Source organism: Elephas maximus, chromosome 14, assembly GCF_024166365.1.
Source record: "Elephas maximus indicus isolate mEleMax1 chromosome 14, mEleMax1 primary haplotype, whole genome shotgun sequence".
NCBI classification, from domain to species: domain Eukaryota; kingdom Metazoa; phylum Chordata; class Mammalia; order Proboscidea; family Elephantidae; genus Elephas; species Elephas maximus.
In genome coordinates, this window is record NC_064832.1 from 90,490,676 (window position 1) to 90,514,257 (window position 23,582).

The 23,582-nt window shown below is 40.3% G+C and overlaps 1 protein-coding gene across 3 annotated transcripts in view; it reads right to left on the minus strand.

Annotated features, from left to right (window-relative positions):
- The window catches only part of UGGT2 (UDP-glucose glycoprotein glucosyltransferase 2), a 186,417-nt gene extending 181,479 nt beyond the window's left edge, over window positions 1–4,938 (minus strand). For all 3 annotated transcript variants that reach the window (XM_049853119.1, XM_049853118.1, XM_049853117.1), the window contains exons 1-2: window positions 4,669–4,938; window positions 1,280–1,362 (exon numbers count right to left, since the gene is read on the minus strand). In XM_049853119.1, coding sequence (XP_049709076.1) covers window positions 1,280–1,362; window positions 4,669–4,826 — 241 coding nt within the window. In that variant the 5' untranslated portion in view covers window positions 4,827–4,938. The remainder of the gene's footprint in view (window positions 1–1,279; window positions 1,363–4,668) is intronic.
- Window positions 4,939–23,582: the final 18,644 nt, after the last annotated feature.

Consider the following 23,582-nt stretch of genomic DNA (forward strand, 5'->3'; position numbering starts at 1 on the left):
CCAATCAAAAAAGGGCAAAGGACTTGAATTGACAGTTCACCGCAGAGGATATTCAAATGGCCAACAAGTACATGAAAAGATGCTCAATGTCATTAGCCTTTAGGGAGATGCAAATCAAAACCATAGTTAGATACCACCTCATCCCACTGAAATGGCAATGATCAAAAAAACAGAAAACAATAAGTGTTGAAGAAGGGCGTGGAGAAATCAGAACCCTCATCCATTGTTGGCAGAAATCCAAAATGGTACAGCTGCTGTGGAAAAGTTTGGCAGTTCCTCAAAAGGTTGAACATGGAACTACCATAAAGACCCAACAATCCCAATCCTAGGTATATACCCAAAAGAAGTGAAAGCTGGAACACAAACAGTAACCTGTATGCCAGTGCTCACTGTAGGACTTTTCACAACAGTCAAAAGGTAGAAACAACCTAAGTGTCCATCAATAGATGAACGAACAAAATGTGGTACGTGTATACAATGGAATATTATTCAGCCACAAAGAGAAACGAAGTCCTGATACACACCACAACACAGATGAACCTTTAAAACATGATGCGGAGCAAAATATCCTGGTTACAAAAAGCACAAATACTGTATGACCTCTTTTATATGAAATAAGCAAATATATAGAAACCACAGTTTATTTATTAGTGGTTACCAGGGATGTGAGGGAGGGGAAGTGGGGGAGTTTTTGCTTTGGAGAACTGAGTTTACGTTAACAGTGGCAGAAAATTTAGGAAAAAGATAGGGATCGGGGTTGTGCAACATGAAGAATAATCAGTATCAGTGAATTATGCATGTACAAACTGTTGAATTGGCAAGTGTTTTGTTGTGTATATTCGTACCATAATTAAAAAAAAAATCTTTTTAAGAGTGTAAAAGTATTCTGGCCATAAAAATACAATCTTGTTATATGTAAAACTAATACTGTTTCAAGGGAATCCAGGTAAAAAGAAAACCATAATTCAAAAACTTCTGCATCTATTTGGTCACTATATAATACCCAAGCAGTACTAATTATATGAGTTTTCTTACAATAAAGTATAAAAGGCTTAGATTTTTTTAAACATGTTTGGAATAATTTCCATTAAAATATCTTTTCAATTTTAATGTTTAGAGTTATTACCCCCATTAAGTGCTCACACTCAACCCATTACTGGCAAAAACAATAAACATGTCCATTGTATGCACATAAACATACCCTATGCGTATACATAAACATAACCAATGCGTGCACATAAACACATATATTAACAGCTAAAACATGCACATCACCTACCTGTTTGCTTATAAATTGCTAATTCTTGTACAGTTTCCAGAAATTGCCAAAATTTCTCATTACTTTCTTCTGCCATAAATTCACTATTAAAAAAAAAAAGTAATCAGTCAATAGATGGAAATGAAAAATGGTTTAGATACTCTACACCTTAGAACGAAATGATAATTTATAGTAATTTATAATTACTATAGTAATTTATAGTATAATTTATAGTAAAAAACTAATGTCAAATTACCGATTTCCATGTACTATAAAGCAAAAAGAGAACAAACTGATGATTCTTACTTGAACTAGGTAACCTAAATTGCAAGCATACATGTCAGGAGAACGCATGTCGGTATTTTTTTTGGCTCTTTCTCACCATTAACAACAACTAAAAAATGAATCATTTACTGTATTTCTCCATGTGAAACACCACTGAGACGTATAATTTAATGGTAATAAAGAGAGAACATTTATATAAACTCTGCTGTTGTTTGGTGCCATCAAGTTGGTTCCCACTCATAGTGACCCTATGTGCTAAAAAAACAAAACGCTGCCCGGTCCTGTGCCATCTTCACAATCATTGCTCTTTTGAGCTCGCTGTTGTAGTCACTGTGTCAATCCATCTAGTTGAGGGTTTTCCTCTTTTTTCGCTGACCCTCTACTTTACCAAGCATGATGTTCTTGTCCAGGGACTGACCCCTCCTGACAACATGTCCAAAGTATGTGAGACAAAGTCTCGCCACACTTGCTTCTAAGGAGCATTCTGACTGTATTTCTTCCAAGACAGGTTTGTTCATTCTTTTGGCAGTCCACGGTATATTCAATATCCTTCACCAACGCCGTAATTCAAAAGCTTCACTTCTTCTCGGGTACTCCATCTTCATTGCCCAGCTTTTGAATGCATGTGAGGTAACTGAAAATACCATGGCTTGGGTTAGGCACACCTTAGTCCTCAAGGTGACATCTTTGCTTTTTAACACTTTGAAGAGGTCTTTAGCAGCAGATTTGCCTAATGCAATGCTTTGTTTGATTACTTGACTACTGCTTCCAGGGGCGTTGATTGTGGATCCAAGTAAAATGAAATTCTTGGCAACTTCAATATTTTTTGTTTACCATGTTGCTTTTTGGTCCAGCTGTGAGAATTTTTGTTTTATGTTCAGGCGTAATTATATATTATGAAAAAGAAACTCCCAAGAATAATGCCTTAAATCCAAAAAATTGAGTTTGCCAAAAAGAAAGCTATTTTCTTAAATTCCTATTTCCCAAGCTCCTTCAATCTGTCCAATGCTCAATTCTTCCTCTTCCACACTTACTTCCCTCAACTTCTTTGATTTTCCTAAAATTTTTATCAGAGAGAAACATGACCAAACTGAAAATGATCAGAATAATGAAGTCTAGGGAAAAAAACACAAAATAGAGCTATGGCTAAAGAAATTACAGGTTTTTTGCCTGCTACACATACACTGAAGAAATGGATTTATTTCTGAAGGATAGACCCAGGACCGGTATGTACAAGGGCCAGTGAGAAAGATTTTAGTTTGTATAATAAATATCTGCTAACAACTTAAACACTGAGTTATCCAAACAGAGACTAGATTGCACAGATCAGGTTACTATAGAGATAATTCTGATAGTGGTTGGAAGTGTACACTAGCTTATAGAAAGTCACTGCCATTGAAATCGGCATTTCTTGAGCACCAATTTTTACATACTATGCTTTGAGGGAAACAAATATGAATGAGAAAAAAACCCAGATAAGCAAGGACTATCTCATTTTGAGATCCTTAATTACATCTGCAAAGGTCTTTTTTCCAAATAAGATCACATTAACAGATTCCAGAGGTTAGGATGTGGACATATCTTTTCAGGTTGTTGCTGTTAGATGCCCTGGAGTTGTTCCCAATTCACAGCGACCCTATGTACAACAGAATGAAATAAAGTGCAGTCCTGCGCCATCCTCATGATCTTTTCAGGTAGCCACCATTAAACCCATTACAAGTGAACCAAAACCAAAACCAAAACAAACCCTTTGCTAGCCAGTCGATTCCAACTCATGGTGACCCTTTATGACAAAGTAGAACTGCCTCATCTTTCTACCACAGAGCGGTTTGAACTTCCAACCTTTCAGTTAGCAGACGAGCTGCTTAAACACTGCACCACCAGAGCTGCTGTACAAGTGAAAACCCACTGCCATTGGTAAATTAGACTGGGACTGCACCGTCGGGGCCTTACGGAACATCCTACAGGAGTCCCAGTTCTAACACTCTTGAGGCAAGTAGAAACCCGACTGCAACTACAGGTAGTAGACTGGAAGAAGTTAAGACTAAACTAATTCGGGACTAAGAATGGAAACAGGTTCATGCAAGCTCTCTGAGAATCTGGGGAAAAGATAAGTAGAGGGAGGGAGTACATTTTACCTAGAATCGTTTACTAAATATAATTTTTTAGTAGTACTGGGTATGCAATGTAACCTAGGAGATGGAGTCTCTTTTTAGGACCACAAGCTGCTGCTTTGGTGAATTTACAAAACAGCTGGTGTTAAAACCGTGGCTGTTAACCAAAAGGTGGGCAGTTCGAATCCACCAGCCTCTCCTTGGAAACCCTATGGGGCAGTTCTACATTGCCCTGTAAGGTCGCTGTGGGTCGGAATTGACTCAACAGCTACGGGTTTTGATTTTTTTTTTTTTAACTACTGGAATACTAAAGGGCAAAATTCAACAGCTCCAAGTCTGTTCCGCACAGTAAGCGATACCTCTTGAACTAAGTCCACTGGAAGAGATTCGGGAAAAAAGTAGTAACTTGTGGGGCGCTGCCTCCTCTATGGCAAGCCTGGGAACTGCCAGAATGTGACCCTTAGGAAACCAGGTGTCCTTCCCTGTGGACACACCTGGCTTCTGCCTCCGTGTGTCCAGAGCAGGGGAACTGGGGGGCTGTGGAGGGAGCCCCGCAGTGAACAGCAGGGAGCGGAGGCTGGAACACACTGGGGACAGCAACTGGCAAGCTGGGCTTCCGACCCTCAGGCCAACGCCGCTGTCCCGGTGTTAATTTCTCCCTCAGTGGGACTGCCGAACATCAGCTGAAGTGCTTGCATTAAAAGCCACACTCCACCTCCCCCTTTTTTCTTCATGTCATAAATGCTAATGAAACTAGGGCACCGAAATTGGAAAAAAAAAAAAACTCGGTGAGCCGGAGTTGCCACGCTCAGTACAAACTGAAGGGGAAAGTTGTCGCAAGAGGGTGCTGCCAAGTGAACCCGAAGCCGCGGACGGGTAAGAGGACCGGCGGGGATGCTCGGCGGCCACTAGCGAGGGCGGCTGGAGACGCGGTCAGGTCAGGCCGAGAGCAGGGGGTCTGGGCAGAGCCAGGGTCCCAGCGCGCCCACACCCCGCCCGGCCCACACCCACCTCGCCTCCAGGAGCAACGGGGTCTCGGGCCACTTAGCGGCCAAGCGGGCCGTCACCGCCTTGGACGCGGAGGCCGTCGTGGCGCCGAGAAGCGAGAGCCACAGTGGCATGGAACCTAGGAGCAGCCGCACGACCCAGAGAGTCCTCCCTGCCGCCATAGCGCAGAGACGAAAGCACGAGCCCCTCAGACCCGGGTGCCCGAAGTCGCCACGCTACAGCCGGCCGCTCCCGCCGCGAGGCCGCCCACTTCCGGTGGAGGGAGCTCCAGTCCGTTACTCGGCGCCCGGCTCCCGGCGTGCGGCCCTGGGCGCATGCGTGGCCCGCTCCGGCGCCCGGTGGGGAGCGCCCCGGGGGACGACTCGGGGGCGTGCTGGGCGGCAGTCGCCGGGCTCGGAGCCACGTCGGAGTCGGCCTGAGAAAAAGCTTGATCCGGTCCGCGACGGAGACCTCGGGTTATCGGACAGAGCGCGTGTGACACGTGCGAAGAGCGAGCTCTCACAGCCTGACTGAGATTGCTGCCCACTAAGGCTGACTGGAAATGCCAAATCTGTGGGGACCTCTGGAAGTTACCTAAACATGTCACTCCCCTTTTTTATTTTCCCAGTCTGTACTCTTGTGGTGTAGTGGTTAAGAGCTACGGCTGTTAACCATAAACGTTGGCAGTTCGAATCCGCCAGGTGCTCCTTGGAAACTCTATGGGGCAGTTCTACTCCGTCCTATAGGGTCGCTGTGAGTCGGAATCGACTTGATGGCCGTGGGTTTGGTTTTTGGTTTTGGATACCCTTCTTTGGAACCCTGGTGCACCGTAGTTAAGAACTATGGCTGCTAACCAAAAGGTCCGTAGTTCGAATCCACCAGCAGCTCCTTGGAAACCTTATGGAGCAGTTCTACTCTGTCCGATGGGGTCGCATTCTGACTAGATGGCAATGAGTTTTTGGAGTGTGTGTGTGTTTTTTAATACCCTTCCTTAGACCTAGCGTGGAAATAACACCTACAAAAGTTAAAGTGCTCCTCTCACGACGTTGCTTAGTGGTTCTCAAACTGCATCGTCTGTTAGAGTCACCTGGGGGGCCCGATGCCCAGCCTACACATGACATACCAGTTAGAATCTCTGGGAGTAAAAGCCAGACATCAATATTATTTAAACCCCACAAGTGATTCCTGTGTGCAATTATGTCTGAAAAACAGTGATTTAGAAGATTTTAACAAGTATTATCACCTGGAAGGATTGTTAAAAGAGTGCTGGGCCCACCCTAGAGTTTCTGACTCAGTAGGTCTGGGATCAAAACAAAAGAAAAAAACTAGTTACCGTTGAGTTGCTTCCCAAGTTACAGTAACCCCATGTTTGTCAGAGTGGAACTGTGCTCTCTAGGGCTTTTAGTGTCTGAATTTTTGGAGCTAGGTTGCCAGACCTTTCATCTGAGGTGCCTCTGGATGGACCAAACTTCCAGCCTTTCCATTAGCAGTCAAGCACCTTCATTGTCTGCACCACCCAGGGTCTTTAGTTGTGGAAGGGGTCCTGAGAATTTGATCTCATTTTTTTTTTTTTACCAAGTTCCCAGGTGATACTGATACTGCTGGCTGGAAACCACACAGCCTTTCTACTCAAAAGTGTGGTCCGCAGACCAGCAGCATTGGCATCACCTGCTAACTGCTTGGAAGCACAGAACCTCAGGTTTCACCCCAGAACCGCTAAATCAGAATCTCCAGTTTAACTACAGGAACCTCAGGTGACTCTTATGCACGTTAAAGACTGAGAAGTACTGGTTTAGAGGATGGTAGGAGAAAGTGCTTAGAAAAGGGCCAATAAGTGATAGTTGTTTTTGTCTTTATCAGCCAAAATAACAGTCATGATTGAGGCTGGATTCCAAGGACTGTCTGACCCCAAAGCACATGTATTTACTATATCAGGCTCAAAGTCAAAAACTTTGCAACACAGTTAACAGATTTTCCAGTCCCTATGACTCATCAAATCAAAATTTTCAGTTTTATTTAACTGGGCAGAGGTGGGGCCTCAAGATTCTGAATTCTAGTCAGGGATTAAGAAGCCATGGTGGCACACAGTGGTTAAAGCCATCAACTGCTGTTGGAAGGGTCAGCTGTTTGAAACCACCAGCCACTCCATGGGAGAAAGATGTGGCAGTCTGCTTCCACAGATATTCACAGCCTTGAAAACTCTATGGGGTTGACTCAACAGTAGTGGGTTACGAAAAAAAAAAAAAAAACCTGCTGCCATCGAGTTGATTGCAACTCATAGCTATCCTATAGGACAGAGTAGAACTGCCCCAAAGTGTTTCCAAGGAGCACCTGGTGGATTCGAACTGTCCACCTCTTGGTTAGCAGCCGTAGCACTTAACCACTACCCACCAGGGTTTCCATTAGTGGATTAGTCAGGAATTATTCTTTTTCTATTCAGAAGAGAGTAATTTTACAGTACATATTAAAGTGTATGGTAAAGAGAAGCCCCATCTGGAAAATAGGGAATCCACTGGTCCACCACCCCTCCCCACCTTATTCCAGTTTCAGTAGGGCAACTGGATCTCTGGAAATTCCCTAAACATGCCACTCCCCTTTTTCGTTTTATTTGCTTAGTCTAGGTTATACCTTTCCTTAGAAAACCTTGCTCTGGAAATTCTGCTCAAACTTGTTTCACTTCCTAACTTTGGCTTTCATTTTCTGATTTTCGTTATTTAATGAACTATTCCTTCTTTGAATCGCCATAAGCTCTTTACAGTCATCTAGCATTTAAATTCTCATTTTAGGAATTTGAATATAGCACTTACTTATTTCTTCTGCTAAAAATGGTATATTCCCAAAAGGCTTATGCCTTATTCATTTTTGGTATCCCTTACAGTACCTAGGGAAACCCTGGTGGTGCAGTGGTTAAGAGCTATGGCTGCTAACCAAAAGGTCAGCAGTTTGAATCCCCCAGGTGCTCCTTGGAAACCCTATAGGGCAGTTCTACTGTGTCCTATAGGGTGGCTATGAGTTGGAATTGACTTGTTGGCAACGGGTTTGGTTTTGGTTTTTTGACAGTACCTAGCACAAATACTTAGCATCTTATTGGGGCTCATTGAAGGGTCCTCATTTTATGGATAGGTAGACAGAAGGGTAAGAAAGTTGAGTGAAGAGGCTACATTTCTATCCACAGAGCATGACAGAAGAATATATTATGAATCTTTCATAAATATTTATTTAAATTAATTCCCCATTTCCACTTATTTGTGGATTAAATTTTGACATTGTGAAATGAAGGAAATAAAATATTGATGGGAATGTCTCAAATTTCAGCTTATCTAATGAGTTGCAGATCTTTAAGAAATGATTTGTTGTATAAAAAGTCACATAAAATATACCATTAAATAAATATAGCACTAAAACATATATTAATATACATTCCAGTATATTTCAGTTCAGAATAGAGGTGATACATTTCTTTTTGAAGACGATGAAATTACTTGAGTCCAGGGCCATTTTTTAAATACATCATTGTTATCATTTTTGTTTACATAGTATTTGCCTAGAAATTTAGGTTGTTTTGAAACATTCCTAAAAAGTGATCATTCCTGAGCTTAGTTCGTTTGCTACAGAAGGGTAGAACTGAATGACATTTAAGATCTCTTCTAGGGCTCACTATCACCATCTATATATAAGTCTATGTACACATAAACCCAGTGCTGTCGAGTTGGTTCTGACTCATAGCGACCCTATATGACAGAGTAGAACTGCCCCATAGAGTTTCCAAGGAGCGCCTGGCGGATTCGAACTGCTGACCTCTTGGTTAGCAGCCATAGCACTTAACCACTACGCCACCAGGGTTTCCAGTGTACATAAAGAAATACTAAAATACCAGAAGATTGAGTAACTCAGTAAAGGTCACTTAAATCAGTGGCGTAGCAAGGTAGTCTAACATCAATTATCAATAACCTTTGGCACAGGTTGGCTATGAACTGCAGGTACTTCAGAAACAATTATATTTTAATTTTTTTTTAGCAAAAGCTAATTCAAAATTATTCACTCAGGATGATATGAACGAAAATTGATGAGGATAGTAGCTTTCATTGTATGTGGAAAAAGTGATTAATGAGTGCTTTATAATAAGAATCTTGTGTTTAATAGCATAAATCATCTTGATTTTTTTTAGGTACAGCATGAACTATATGTATTTAATGAAAATAGAGGTGCAAGGTGAGGATAAAGTTACTGCCAAATTATCATGTTATATAATGAAGCTTTAATTTTCTCAGCCTGAATACAGTCCCACAGCTGAAATAGCTTTTTAAAATATTACTCTGTAGGTCTTCCAGATTCCTCTTGCTATAAGAAAAATATTCTCATTTTTTATTTGAATTTCTTAAATATATAAAAGTATCTTACTTATCATCCCAGTTGGGAAGAATGTATAGACATATAATTTATTATATTTCAACTTCCCTAGGAAAGAATGTCTATACATATAATTTATACTATTTCAACTCCCCAGGCAAGATTAGACCAAAATCATAATCAAATGAGTAATGATTTCGCTTTCTTTTTTTTTAATTGTCAGCAAGGCTGATTTTTAAAAGTTTGCATATTTTATTTAGAATAGATTACAATTGCTCCGTAAATGTCTAACTCCTGATATGTTTAAGGCAGTTTACCATGGTGATTTTCAAATGCTAAGTTATGCAAAAAGCATAATGATCTTTAAATTAATCCTTTGAGATGATATAAAAACTTAAAATTCACTATAATAATAGCCTTGTATACTTAAATACATAGTATTTTATAATTATATGCTTATTCAAACATTGCTAAATCTCTATTCCGTTGCTTCTATGTTTTATTTCTTCAGCAAAACGTACGATCAAAACATGCTGGTTAAAGATGATGAAACATAGATTCTACTTTTATGTCTTCTAATAGAGAAGCTGTACAGATTCTTTCGTTCCCTAGGGAAGTATCTGAAAAGTACTGAAATGATTATTAACAACAAAAATAAGTATTTACAGAGCAACTACTTTGCGTTTATAGTATGAAACATGGTCTCAAACCCTAAGTGACTTTGTAGTTTAGTTGAGAAGGTAGTGCAGTACGTAAATAAATCATAATAAGTTTTATGTGACAAGATCTAAAGGACTGGCTCGTTACAATAAATAAAACAGAATTAAAAGAAAGGCAGTTCTAAGAAAGGCCTCACTGAATCCATGGTTTATCTGGACGTTGAAGGACGTATAGGACTTAGATGACTTAGAAAAGTGGAGCACTAGGAGGATTTTCCTGATGGAAAATTCTAGGAAGAAAGAATTATATTGTCATCAAGATTATCTGTTAAAACACAGAACTAAGACCTTTATTTCTGGCACCAGAGGGGACTAGATGTTCAGAGAAACTCTGTTAGTACAGCACGCCAACAACTGTGTATACTGCTTAAATTTTTTTTTTTTTTTTTTTTTTAACGCTGGCTGAGCCTTAGCCACTTGGGAAGTTGGATCAATCACCTACCACATAAAAATCCTACAATTTATTTTTTGGGTAAACTAGAAAAAAAAAGAAAGGAAGAGCTGCCACGTAAGAAGGAGACAGTAGACATATATACCTGTGTCACCTTTGGCTTTAGGAATCAGAAAAGAAAAGATCTCTGGAAATTCCTAACCTAGGGTCTCCAGCCACATAGATTTGGAACCATTATTCACATACTTGTGTGGCATGAAAATCTCCCAGCATGTAAGGACATTTCAGTCAAATTATTAGCTGACTACTAAGTTAACTGTGATGGTTAAGAGTGTGTGTTGATTTGGCTGGCACACAATTTTCAGTGGTTTGGCAGCTATGTAATGGTGCAGTTTGACTGTTCTGGAATGATGCGGTTTGGCAGTTGGGAGATGATGTAGGTTGGCAGTTATGTAATAATGTAATTACCCTCCATTTTGTGATATAATATAATCACCTCTGTGATGTGATCAGAGAATGAATTATAAGCGGAGTTTCCTCCGGGGTGTGGCCTGCATCCAATATATATGGATGTTCTGACAAAGCTCACTGGCTTTTGCTTACTCTGGATCTTGCATCCGCCTCGTCATCATCTGACCTCTAATTCTTAGGACTTGAGCCAGCAGTCTGCTGTATTGCCTGCCAATATTGGGATTCATTGGCCTCTGCAACCTGTGAGCCAGCAGCCTGCCATCTTACCTGCCAATCTTGGGTTCATCACCCCCTGCAACTACGTGAATCAGGAGAACCCAGCCTAAGACATTAACCAAATAACAGACCTCCATGGCCACACACAACAAAGAAACAAACTTTAAACATTAGTTCATAAAACTCACTGAATGAACAAAGAACAACTACAAGAACAAGAAAAAATCCTGGATTTCCAGTTTTGCCACATTTTGTTGTTTGAAATATTGAATTTCCAACAAAAAATTATGAGCCATGCAAAGAAATAAGAAAATATGGCCCATACACAGGGAAAAAAGCAATCAATAGAAACTATCTCTGAGAGGCCCAGATGTTGTACTTTACTAGGTGGTCTTAAAATTAGCTATTTTAAATGTCTTTAAAAACTAAAGGAAACCATGTCTAAAAATAAAAGGAAACCACAAGAACAATAGCTCACCAAATAGAGAATATCAATAAAGAGATAAAAATTACATAAAGGAATTACATAATTACTTTCTGGAATTAAAAGGTGTAATAACTGAAATGAAAAACACTAGGGGACTCAACAGCAGATTTGAGCTGGCCGAAGAATCAGCAAACTTTAAGATACATCCATTTGAGATTATGTAATTTTACTTTTAGGAACAGAGAGTAAAAAGAATAAAGAAAAATGAACCAGAGCCTAAGAAGCCTGCGGGTCACCACCCAGTGTGCCAATATGTACATAATGGAAGTCCCAGAGTAGAAGAGAGAGGAGGAGGCAGAAAGAATATCTGAAGAAGCAATGTCTGAAACATCCCAAATTTGATGAAAAATATAAATTTTTTTTATTAACTTTTATTAAGCTTCAAGTGAACGTTTACAAATCCAATCAGTCTGTCACATATAAGTTTACATATATCTTACTCCGTACTCCCACTTGCTCTCCCGCTATTGAGTCAGCCCTTTCAGCCTCTCCTTTCGTGACAATTTTGCCAGCTTCCCTCTCTCTCTATCCTCCCATCCCCCCTCCAGACAAGAGTTGCCAACACAATCTCAAGTGTCCACCTGATATAATTAGCTCACTCTTCATCAGCATCTCTCTCCCACCCGCTGACCAGTCCCTTTCATGTCTGATGAGTTGTCTTTGGGGATGGTTCCTGTCCTGTGCCAATAGAAGGTCTGGGGACCATGGCCGCCGGGATTCCTCTAGTCTCAGTCAGACCATTAAGTATGGTCTTTTTATGAGAATTTGGGGTCTGCATCCCACTGATCTCCTGTTCCCTCAGGAGTTCTCTGTTGTGCTCCCTGACAGGGCAGTCATCGATTGTGGCCAGGCACCAACTAGTTCTTCTGGTCTCAGGATGATGTAGGTCTCTGGTTCATGTGGCCCTTTCTGTCTCTTGGGCTCTTAGTTGTCGTGTGACCTTGGTGTTCTTCATTTTCCTTTGCTCCAGGTGGGTTGAGACCAATTCATGCATCTTAGATGGCCGCTTGTTAGCATTTAAGACCCCAGACGCCACATTTCAAAGTGGGATGCAGAATGTTTTCATAATAGAATTATTTTGCCAATTGACTTAGAAGTCCCCTCAAACTATGTTCCCCAGACCCCCGCCCTTGCTCCGCTGACCTTTGAAGCATTGATTTTATCCCGGAAACTTCTTTGCTTTTGGTCCAGTCCAATTGAGCTGACCTTCCATGTATTGAGTGTTGTCTTTCCCTTCACCTAAAGCAGTTCTTATCTACTGATTAATCAATAAAAAACCCTCTCCTTCCCTCCCCGCTTCGTAACCACAGAAGTATGTGTTCTTCTCAGTTTTTACTATTTCTCAAGATCTTATAATAGTGGTCTTATACAATATTTGTCCTTTTGCTTCTGACTAATTTCGCTCAGCATAATGCCTTCCAGGTTCCTCCATGTTATGAAATGTTTCACAGATTCGTCACTGTTCTTTATCGATGCGTAGTATTCCATTGTGTGAATATACCACAATTTATTTACCCATTCATCCGTTGATGGACACCTTGGTTTCTTCCAGCTTTTTGCTATTGTAAACAGTGCTGCAATAAACATGGGTGTGCATATATCTGTTTGTGTGAAGGCTCTTGTATCTCTAGGGTATATTCCGAGGAGTGGGATTTCTGGGTTGTATGGTAGTTCTATTTCTAACTGTTTAAGATAACGCCAGATAGATTTCCAAAGTGGTTGTACCATTTTACATTCCCACCAGCAGTGTATAAGAGTTCCAATCTCTCCGCAGCCTCTCCAACATTTATTATTTTGTGTTTTTTGGATTAATGCCAGCCTTGTTGGTGTGAGATGGAATCTCATCATAGTTTTAATTTGCATTTCTCTAATGGCTAATGATCGAGAGCATTTTCTCATGTATCTGTTGGCTGCCTGAATATCTTCTTTAGTGAAATGTGTGTTCATCTCCTTTGCCCACTTCTTGATTGGGTTGTTTGTCTTTTTGTGGTTGAGTTTTGACAGAATCATGTAGATTTTAGAGATCAGGCGCTGGTCTGAGATGTCATAGCTGAAAATTCTTTCCCAGTCTGTAGGTGGTCTTTTTACTCTTTTGGTGAAGTCTTTAGATGAGCATAGGTGTTTGATTTTTAGGAGCTCCCAGTTATCTGGTTTCCCTTCATCATTTTTGGTACTGTTTTGTATTCTGCTTATGCCCTGTATTAGGGCTCCTAGGGTTGTCCCTATTTTTTCTTCCATGATCTTTATCGTTTTAGTCTTTATGTTTAGGTCTTTGATCCACTTGGAGTTAGTTTTTGTGCATGGTGTGAGGTATGGGTCCTGTTTCATTTTTTTGCAAATGGATATCCAGTTATGCCAGCACCATTTGTTAAAAAGACTATCTTTTCCCCAATTAACTGACACTGGGCCTTTGTCAAATATCAGCTGCTCGTACGTGGATGGATTTATATCTGGGTTCTCAATTCTGTTCCATTGGTCTATGTGCCTGTTGTTGTACCAGGACCAGGCTGTTTTGACTATTGTGGCTGTATAATAGCTTCTGAAATCAGGTAGAGTGAGGCCTCCCACTTTCTTCTTCTTTTTCATTAGTGCTTTGCTTATCCGGGGCTTCTTTCCCTTCCATATGAAATTGGTGATTTGTTTCTCTATCCCCTTAAAATATGACATTGGAATTTGGATCGGAAGTGCGTTATACGTATAGATGGCTTTTGGTAGAATAGACATTTTTATTATGTTAAGTCTTCCTATCCATGAGCAAGGTATGTTTTTCCACTTAAGTGTGTCCTTTTGAATTTCTTGTAGTAGAGCTTTGTATAGGTCTTTTACGTCCTTGGTAAGATTTATTCCTAAGTATTTTATCTTCTTGGGGGCTACTGTGAATGGTATTGATTTGGTTATTTCCTCTTTGGTGTTCTTTTGGTTGATGTAGAGGAATCCAAGTGATTTTTGTATGTTTATTTTATAACCTGAGACTCTTCCAAACTCTTCTATTAGTTTCAGTAGTTCTCTGGAGGATTCCTTAGGGTTTTCTGTGTATGAGATCATGTCATCTGCAAATAGTGATAACTTTACTTCCTCCTTGCCAATCCGGATACCTTTTATTTCTTTGTCTAGCCTAATTGCCCTGGCTAGGACTTCAAGCACGATGTTGAATAAGAAGAGCGGTGATAAAGGGCATCCTTGTCTGGTTCCCGTTCTCAAGGGAAATGCTTTCAGGTTCTCTCCATTTAGAGTGATATTGGCTGTTGGCTTTGCATAGATGCCCTTTATTATGTTGAGGAATTTTCCTTCAATTCCTATTTTGGTGAGAGTTTTTATCATAAATGGGTGTTGGACTTTGTCAAATGCCTTTTCTGCATCAATTGATAAGATCATGTGGTTTTTGTCTTTTGTTTTATTTATGTGATGGATTACATTAATGGTTTTTCTGATATTAAACCAGCCTTGCATACCTGGTATAAATCCCACTTGATCATGGTGAATTATTTTTTCAATGTGTTGTTGGATTCTATTGCCTAAAATTTTGTTGAGGATTTTTGCATCTATGTTCATGAGGGATATAGGTCTATAATTTTCTTTTTTTGTAATGTCTTTACCTGGTTTTGGTATCAGGGAGATGGTGGCTTCATAGAATGAGTTGGGTAGTATTCCGTCATTTTCTATGCTTTGAAATACCTTCAGTAGTAGTGGTGTTAACTCTTCTCTGAAAGTTTGGTAGAATTCTGCAGTGAAGCCGTCCAGGCCAGGGCTTTTTTTTGTTGGAAGTTTTTTGATTACCGTTTCAATCTCTTTTTTTGTTATGGGTCTATTTAGTTGTTCTACTTCTGAATGTGTTAGTTTAGGTAGGTAGTGTTTTTCCAAGAATTCATCCATTTCTTCTAGGTTTTCAAATTTGTTAGAGTACAATTTTACGTAGTAATCTGAAATGATTCTTTTAATTTCATTTGGTTCTGTTGTGATGTGGTCCTTCTCGTTTCTTATTCGGGTTATTTGTTTCATTTCCTGTTTTTCTTTAGTCAGTCTAGGCAATGGTTTATCAATTTTGTTAATTTTTTCAAAGAACCAGCTTTTGGCTTTGTTGATTCTTTCAACTGTTTTTCTGTTCTCTAATTCATTTAGTTCAGCTCTAATTTTTATTATTTGTTTTCTTCTGGTGCCTGATGGATTCTTTTGTTGCTCACTTTCTATTTGTTCAAGTTGTAGGGACAGTTCTCTGCTTTTGGCTCTTTCTTCTTTTTGTGTGTGTGCATTTATCGATATAAATTGGCCTCTGAGCACTGCTTTTGCTGTGTCCCAGAGGTTTTGATAGGAAGTATTTTCATTCTTGTTGCATTCTATGAATTTCCTTATTCCCTCCTTGATGTCTTCTATAACCCAGTCTTTTTTCAGGAGGGTATTGTTCATTTTCCAAGTATTTGATTTCTTTTCCCTAGTTTTTCTGGCATTGATTTCTAGTTTTATTGCCTTGTGGTCTGAGAAGATGCTTTGTAATATTTCGATGTTTTGGACTCTGCAAAGGTTTGTTTTATGACCTAATATGTGGTCTAGTCTAGAGAATGTTCCATGTGCACTAGAAAAAAAAGTATATTTTGCAGCAGTTGGGTGGAGAGTTCTGTATAAGTCTATGAGGTCAAGTTGGTTGATTGTTGTAAGTAGGTCTTCCATGTCTCTACTGAGCTTCTTACCGGGTGTCCTGTCCTTCTCTGAAAGTGGTGTGTTGAAGTCTCCTACTATAAATGTGGAGGTGTCTATCTCACTTTTCAATTCTGTTAAAATTTGATTTATGTATCTTGCAGCCCTGTCATTGGGTGCATAAATATTTAATATGGTTATGTCTTCCTGATCAATTGTCCCTTTTATCATTATATAGTGTCCTTCTTTATCCTTTGTGGTGGATTTAAGTCTAAAGTCTATTTTGTCAGAAATTAATATTGCTACTCCTCTTCTTTTTTGCTTATTGTTTGCTTGATATATTTTTTTCCATCCTTTGAGTTTTAGTTTGTTTGTGTCTCTAAGTCTAAGGTGTGTCTCTTGTAGGCAGCATATAGATGGATCGTGTTTCTTTATCCAGTCTGTGACTCTCTGTCTCTTTATTGGTGCATTTAGTCCATTTACATTCAGCGTAATTATAGATAAATAAGTTTTTAGTGCTGTCATGTTGATGCCTTTTCATGTGTGTTGTTGGCAATTTCATTTTTCCACATACTTTTTTGTGCTGAGAAGTTTTTCTTAGTAAATTGTGAGATCCTCATTTTCATAGTGTTTGACTTTATGTTAGTTAAGTCGTTACATTTTTCTTGGCTTTTATCTTGAGTTATGGAGTTGTTATACCTTTTTGTGGTTACCTTATTATTTACCCCTATTTCTCTAAGTAAAAACCTAACTTGTATCGTTCTATATCGCCTTGTATCACTTTCCATATGGCAGTTCAATGCCTCCTGTATTTAGTCCCTCTTTTTGATTATTGTGATCTTTTACCTATTGACTTCCATGATTCCCTGTTATGTGTGTTATTATTATTTTTTTTAATTAATCTTAATTTGTTTGTTTTTGTGATTTCCCTATTTGAGTTGATATCAGGACGTTCTGTTTTGTGACCTTGTGTTGTGCTGGTATCTGATATTATTGGTTTTCTGACCAAACAATATCCTTTAGTATTTCGTGTAGCTTTGGTTTGGTTTTTGCAAATTCTCTAAACTTGTGTTTATCTGAAAATATCTTAATTTCGCCTTCATATTTCAGAGAGAGTTTTGCTGGATATATGATCCTTGGCTGGCAGTTTTTCTCCTTCAGTGCTCTGTATATGTCGTCCCATTCCCTTCTTGCCTGCATGGTTTCTGCTGAGTAGTCCGAACTTATTGTTTCTCCCTTGAAGGAAACCTTTCTTTTCTCCCTGGCTGCTTTTAAAATTTTCTGTTTATCTTTGGTTTTGGCAAGTTTGATGATAATATGTCTTGGTGTTTTTCTTTTTGGATCAGTCTTAAATGGGGTTCGATGAGCATCTTGGATAGATATCCTTTCGTCTTTCATGATGTCAGGGAAGTTTTGTGTCAGGAGTTCTTCAACTATTTTCTCTGTGTTTTCTGTCCCCCCTCCCTGTTCTGGGACTCCAATAACACGCAAGTTATCCTTCTTGATAGAGTCCCACATGATTCTTAGGGTTTCTTCATTTTTTTTAATTCTTTTATCTGATTTTTTTTCAGCTATGTTGGTGGTGATTCCCTGGTCCTCCAGATGTCCCAGTCTACATTCTAATTGCTCGAGTCTGCTCTTCTGACTTCCTATTGCATTGTCTAATTCTGTAATTTTATTGTTAATCTTTTGGATTTCTGCATGCTGTCTCTCTATGGATTCTTGCAACTTATTAATTTTTCCACTATGTTCTTGAATAATCTTTTTGAGTTCTTCAACAGTTTTATCAGTGTGTTCCTTTGCTTTTTCTGCAGTTTGCCTTATTTTGTTTGTGATGTCTTGAAGCATTCTGTAAATTAGTTTGTTATATTCTGTATCTGATAATTCCAGGATTGTATCTTCATTTGGGAAAGATTTTGATTCTTTTGTTTGGGGGGTTGGAGAAGCTGTCATGGTCTGCTTCTTTATGTGGTTTGATATGGACTGCTGTCTCCGAGCCATTACTGGGAAACTAGTTTTTCCAGAAAATCCGCTAAAAAAAATACAGTCAGATCCCTATCAGAGTTCTCCCTCTGGCTCAGAGTATTCAGATGTTAATGAAGCCACCTGGGGAGGGTGGGGGAGGGATCAGAGAGATAGGAGAGTAGCACCTCAGAATATAGCCAGAGTTGCTTCTCTTGCTTGGAATGACTATTATATCTGAGATTCCCACAGGGCGCGTCGCCTATGTGTACTGGCTGTGTGGAGATTGCCCCCAGGGGGTCTGGCCTGCTGGAGTCACGGTCAGATCCTCCGCTGCCAGCCCCACGCCCAACGTTAAGGTTCCTGTACTGGGACGGTGCACTCTCGACTCCAAAATCAGTCACTGCCTTGTGGGAACTTCTCGTCCCGCCAGCCGCGTCGCCGTGCCGCCTTCGCGAACTGGCTGGGCCCCCTCCCGGGGTTAGTTCAGGTGAGTGGAGCAACTCCCCGTGCTTGTGCCATGACTGCGTGTCCTGGCTGGGACGCTGCTCTCCCCGCTCCAAGACCCATCGCTGCCTCCCGGGGACTTCTCCCACCGGCTGCATCGCCACGCTGCCCACGTGAACCGGCTGGCCCCCCTCCCGGGGTTAGTTCAGGGGGGTGGAGCAGCTCTCCGTGCTTATGCTGTGCCTGCGCCCAGTCAAAATTCTGGCGGGACGGTTCCCTGGCTGGGACGCTGCTCTCCCCGCTCCAAGACCAGTCACTGCCTCCCGGGGACTTCTCCCACTGGCTGCGTCGCCACGCCTCCCGCGTCAACTGGCTGGGCCCCCTCCCGGAGTGAGTTCGGGGGCTAGGGCTGGGCCCCTTGTTTGTGCCGTCTGCTCCCCTGGGCTCTGCCCTAAATCTGGCACAAAAGGTTACCTGACTGGTACACTGGCTCCAGGCTCTGAAAACAGTCGCTGCTTCCCGGTATTTGTTCGTTCTCCATCTGTAAATCTGTGTTTGTTGTTCAGGGTTCGTAGATTGTTATGTATGTGATCGACTCACTTGTTTTTCCGAGTCTTTGTTGCAAGAGGGATCCGAGGTAGCGTCTACCTAGTCCGCCATCTTGGCTCCGCCTCGAGAAATATTAATTTTTAAAGAAACACAAAAAACTTTAAGTACCATCAAGACAAAGAGTTCCACATATATACACGAGTCATAATCAAACTTTTGATAGACAGAATTTTGAAAGTTGCAAGAGAGAAACAACACATTATGCCCACAGAATCCTCTACAAAAAACCAATTTCTTCTCAGAAGCCATGGAGGCCAAAGGTAGTCAGATGACATAATCAAGTTACTGAAAAAAAAAAAAAAAAAAGTCAACCAAGAATTCAATATCTGGTAAAACATCCTTCAAAAATGAAGAAGTAATTAAGACATTTCCAGATATAAAAATTTTAAAGTAGTAAAAGATTTTATTTTTTTCATGAAACCAGAAGTTTAGAAGTAAGCAAATCTACAGCTGGTATGGCAGCTCAAAGGTAGTTTTAATCTTGTCATCACAGATGGCTCCTTGGTCTCCAGATAGCACTTATATATTCCTGGCAGGAAGAACAGGAAAGAACAAGAACAACAGGCAAAACCAGGTGTCAACTGAGTTAACTATGTTGTTGTTGTTAGGTGCCATTGAGTCAGTTCCGGCTCATAGCGACCCTATGCACAACAGAACGAAACACTGCCCAGTCGAGTTTGTCATACAGTGGGGGCCTGGGTGTTGCTTTGATGCTGTGATGCTGGAAGCTATGCCACCGGTATTCAGATACCAACGGGGTCACCCATGGAGGACAGGTTTCAGTGGAAATTCCAGACTAGCAAGAAGGACCCAGCAGTCTACTTCTGAAAAGCATTAGCCAGTGAAAAGCTGATGGATAGCCGCGGAACATTGTCTGGTTTAGCGCTGGAAGATGAGCCCCCAGGTTGGAAGGCACTCAAAAGACGACTGGGGAAAGAGCTGCCTCCTCATAATAGAGTTGACCTTAATGATGTGGATGGAGTAAAGCTTTCAGGACCTTCATTTGCTGATGTGGCACAACTCAAAATGAGATGAAACAGCTGCAAACATCCATTAATAATCACAGTTAACTATATTGGACAAAATTTCTCAAAGGCCCCATCTGATGATATGGCCACCTCTTGTAAGAAAAGAACCTCAGATACATAAATTTTTATCTGGGCACATTTGCCAACCCCGCCCACTACCAAAAAAAAAAAAAAAAGAAAAAGAAAAAAAAATGGGATTCTGTTCTCAAGAAATAGGAGAGTGGTGTGTATTCTGTGGACCACTGGCTGTGTTTGCCTTCATATGTTCAGCGTTTCATTTTGACAGTGATGGTGTTGGAGATTCTGAAAGCCAGAGGAAAATTGGTAGGACCACACCAGGAAGTAGACTACCTGCATAATTATCTCCTGGCTTAATGTAAGTACCTTAATGTGGGCTTAATTGGTTGAAGAAAGTCAATGCTACTTACTCGAAAGTCAAATTGCAGTAAGTCAGGAAGTGCCTTTATTTCAAAAATACTGTACTCAAAACTAACAAAATACAAAAGTAAATTACCATTGAATCATTATCTTGAATCTGTTATATTTGCAGCTGGAAGTGCTAAAAATCACTTTGTCTAAAATTAGTTGTATCAAGTATCATGAGCCAAGAAAATTTATGTCATTTGTGTAATTTTAGCTTAAAAATCCTCCTGCCCCAGCAACTGATCTTAATAAAATCAAATAACAATTTGCTTCATTTCAGAAACATTCTGAATTTTAAGTATAACCTAAAAACAAAAATAAAAGATATTAATGGCAGTAGGGACCGGACAGTTAACATAGAAATGTGTAGCCAAACTGATACTTTTTTTAGTCTGAAATCATCCTGGTGAACTCATCACTCCTATGTGGTCACTGAATTCAAAAATTTTTAAATACTTTTGGATGCTTCTTAAGGTTCATTCTTGAGGGTAAAAATACATCATTAAAAATTATAAGGTTGCTAATGTTTTTACAGCTTTTTAATTTTGATAAAAAATTTCAACATTTGAGAAAAGTTGCAAGAATATGGCCTTTGCAACCAAGGACTGCCCTGACAGGGAACACAACAGAGAACCCCTGAGAGAGCAGGAGAACAGTGGGATGCAGACCCCAAATACTCATAAGACCAGACTTAGTGGTCTGACTGAGACTAGAAGGACCCCGGTGGTCATGGCCCCCAGACCTGTTGGCCCAGGACAGAAACCATTCCCGAAGCCAACTCTTCAGACATGGATTGGACTGGACAACGGGTTGGAGAGGGATGCTGGTGAGGAGTGAGCTTCTTGGATCAGGTGGACAGTTGAGACTATATTGGTATCTCCTGCCTGGAAGGGAGATGAGAGGGTGGAGGGGGTTAGAAGCTGGTGAAATGGACACGAAAAGAGAGTGGAGGGAGAGAGTGGGCTGTCTCATTAGGGCGAGAGCAATTGGGAGTGTGTGGCAAGGTGTATATGGGTTTTTGTGTGAGAGACTGACTTGATTTGTAAACTTTCACTTAAAGCACAATAAAACTTAGATATATAAAAAATAATATGGCCTTTGCCCAGATTCAACAATTATTTAATATCCCTCCACTTGTTTTTATCACTCCTTCTCTTTATATATCAAGTTTTATATATGTGGTATGGATTGAATTGTGTCCTCCAAAAGATATGTTGAAGACCTAACCCCTGTACCTGTGAATGTGACTTTGTTTGGAAATAGGGGTTTTTTGTTTTGTTTTGTTTTAGTTTTTAATTTTGCTATCAGGTAAGTTAAATAAGGCCATAGCATAAGGGGAGGGGGGAGGTTCTAATCCTAATTTCTTCTGAGTGCTGTTGTAAAAAGGAAGTCACACACAGGGAGAAGGCAGACTCTATGGACAACAGAGGCAGATATATCTGTAAGCCCCAAAGGAATGCCAAAAATTGCTAGCAGCCACCAGAAACTGGGACAGAGTCATGGAACAGGTCTTCTCTCAAAGTTTTGAGAAGGCATTGACACAGCTGATAACCCTGATTTGGACTTCCAGCCTCCAGAATGGTGAGAAAATGAATTGCTGTTGTTTAAAGCCACCCTCTTTGTGGTATTTTGTTATAGCATCCCTCAGAGACTAAGACAATGTGCATATATTTTTCTGAAACATTTAAAATAAGTTGAAGACTTCACGCCATTTTACCCTAAATACTTTGGTGCGTATTAAGAACGAGAACATTCTCTCATATAACCACAGTACAATTTTGAATTGTTTATTGCAGATGTATAGACATAAAGTCGATTTTTACATATATTGATCTTGTGTTCCGCATCCTTGCTGAATTCATGTATTAGTTCTAATATTTTTTGGTGGAATCCTTAGGATTTTCTAGATATAGGATCATGTCATCTGTGAATAGTGGTAGTTTTCCTTCTTCCTTTCAAATCTGGGTACATTTTATTATTGTTATTATTTTCTTCCAGTACAATGTTGAATGTTGCTGTTGTTGTTAGGTGCTGTCAAGTCAGTTCCCACTCATAGCGACCCTCATGCACAATAGAACGAAACACTGCCCAGTCCTCTGCCATCCTCACAATTGTTGTTATCCTTGAACCCATTGTTGCAGCCACTGTGTCAATCCACCTTGTTGAGGGTCTTCCTCTTTTTTGCTGACCCTCTACTTCACCAAACATGATGTCCTTCTCCAGGGACTGATCCTTCCTAATAATGTGTTCAAAGTATTTGAGACATAGTCTCACCATCCTTGCTTCTAAGGAGCATTCTAGTTGTACTTCTTCCAAGACAGGTTTCTTCATTCTTTTGGCAGTCCATGGTACATTCAATATTCTTCTCCAACACCACCATTCAAAGGCATCAATTCTTCTTCGGTCTTCCTTATTCATTCTTCAGCTTTCGCATGCATATGAGGTGATTGAAAACACCAAGGCTTGGGTCAGGTGCACCTTAGTCTTCAAGGTGACATCCTTGCTTTTCAACACTTTAAAGAGGTCTTTTCAGCAAATCTTCCCAATGCAATGCATCTTTTGATTTCTTAACTGCCGCTTCCATGGCTGTTGATTGTGAATCCAAGTAAAATGAAATCCTTGACAACTTCAATGTCCTCTTCATTTATCGTGATGTTGATTAGTGGTCCAGTTGTGAGGATTTTTTGTTTTCTTTATGTTGAGATGCAAGCCATACTGAAGGCTGTGGTCTTTGATCTTCGTCAGTAAATGCTTCAAGTCCTCTTCACTTTCAGCAAGCAAGGTTGCATCGCCCGCATAACACAGGCTGTTAGTGAGTCTTTCTCCAATCCTGATACCCATTCTATTTCATACACTCCAGTTTCTCGGCTTATTTGCTCAGCATACAGATTGAATAGGTATGGTGAAAGGATACAACCCTGACACACACCTTTCCTGACTTTAAACCATGCCGTATCCCCTTGTTTTGTTTGAATGACTGCCTCTTGATCCATGTACAGATTCCTCATGAGCACAAATAAGTATTCTGGAATTCCCATTATCCACAATATTATCCATAATTTGTTATGATCCACACAATCGAATGCCTTTGCATCATCAATAAAACACAGGTAAACATCCTTCTGGTATTCTCTGCTTTCAGCCAGGATCCATCTGACATCAGCAATGATATCCCTGGTTCCATGTCCTCTTCTGAAACCGGC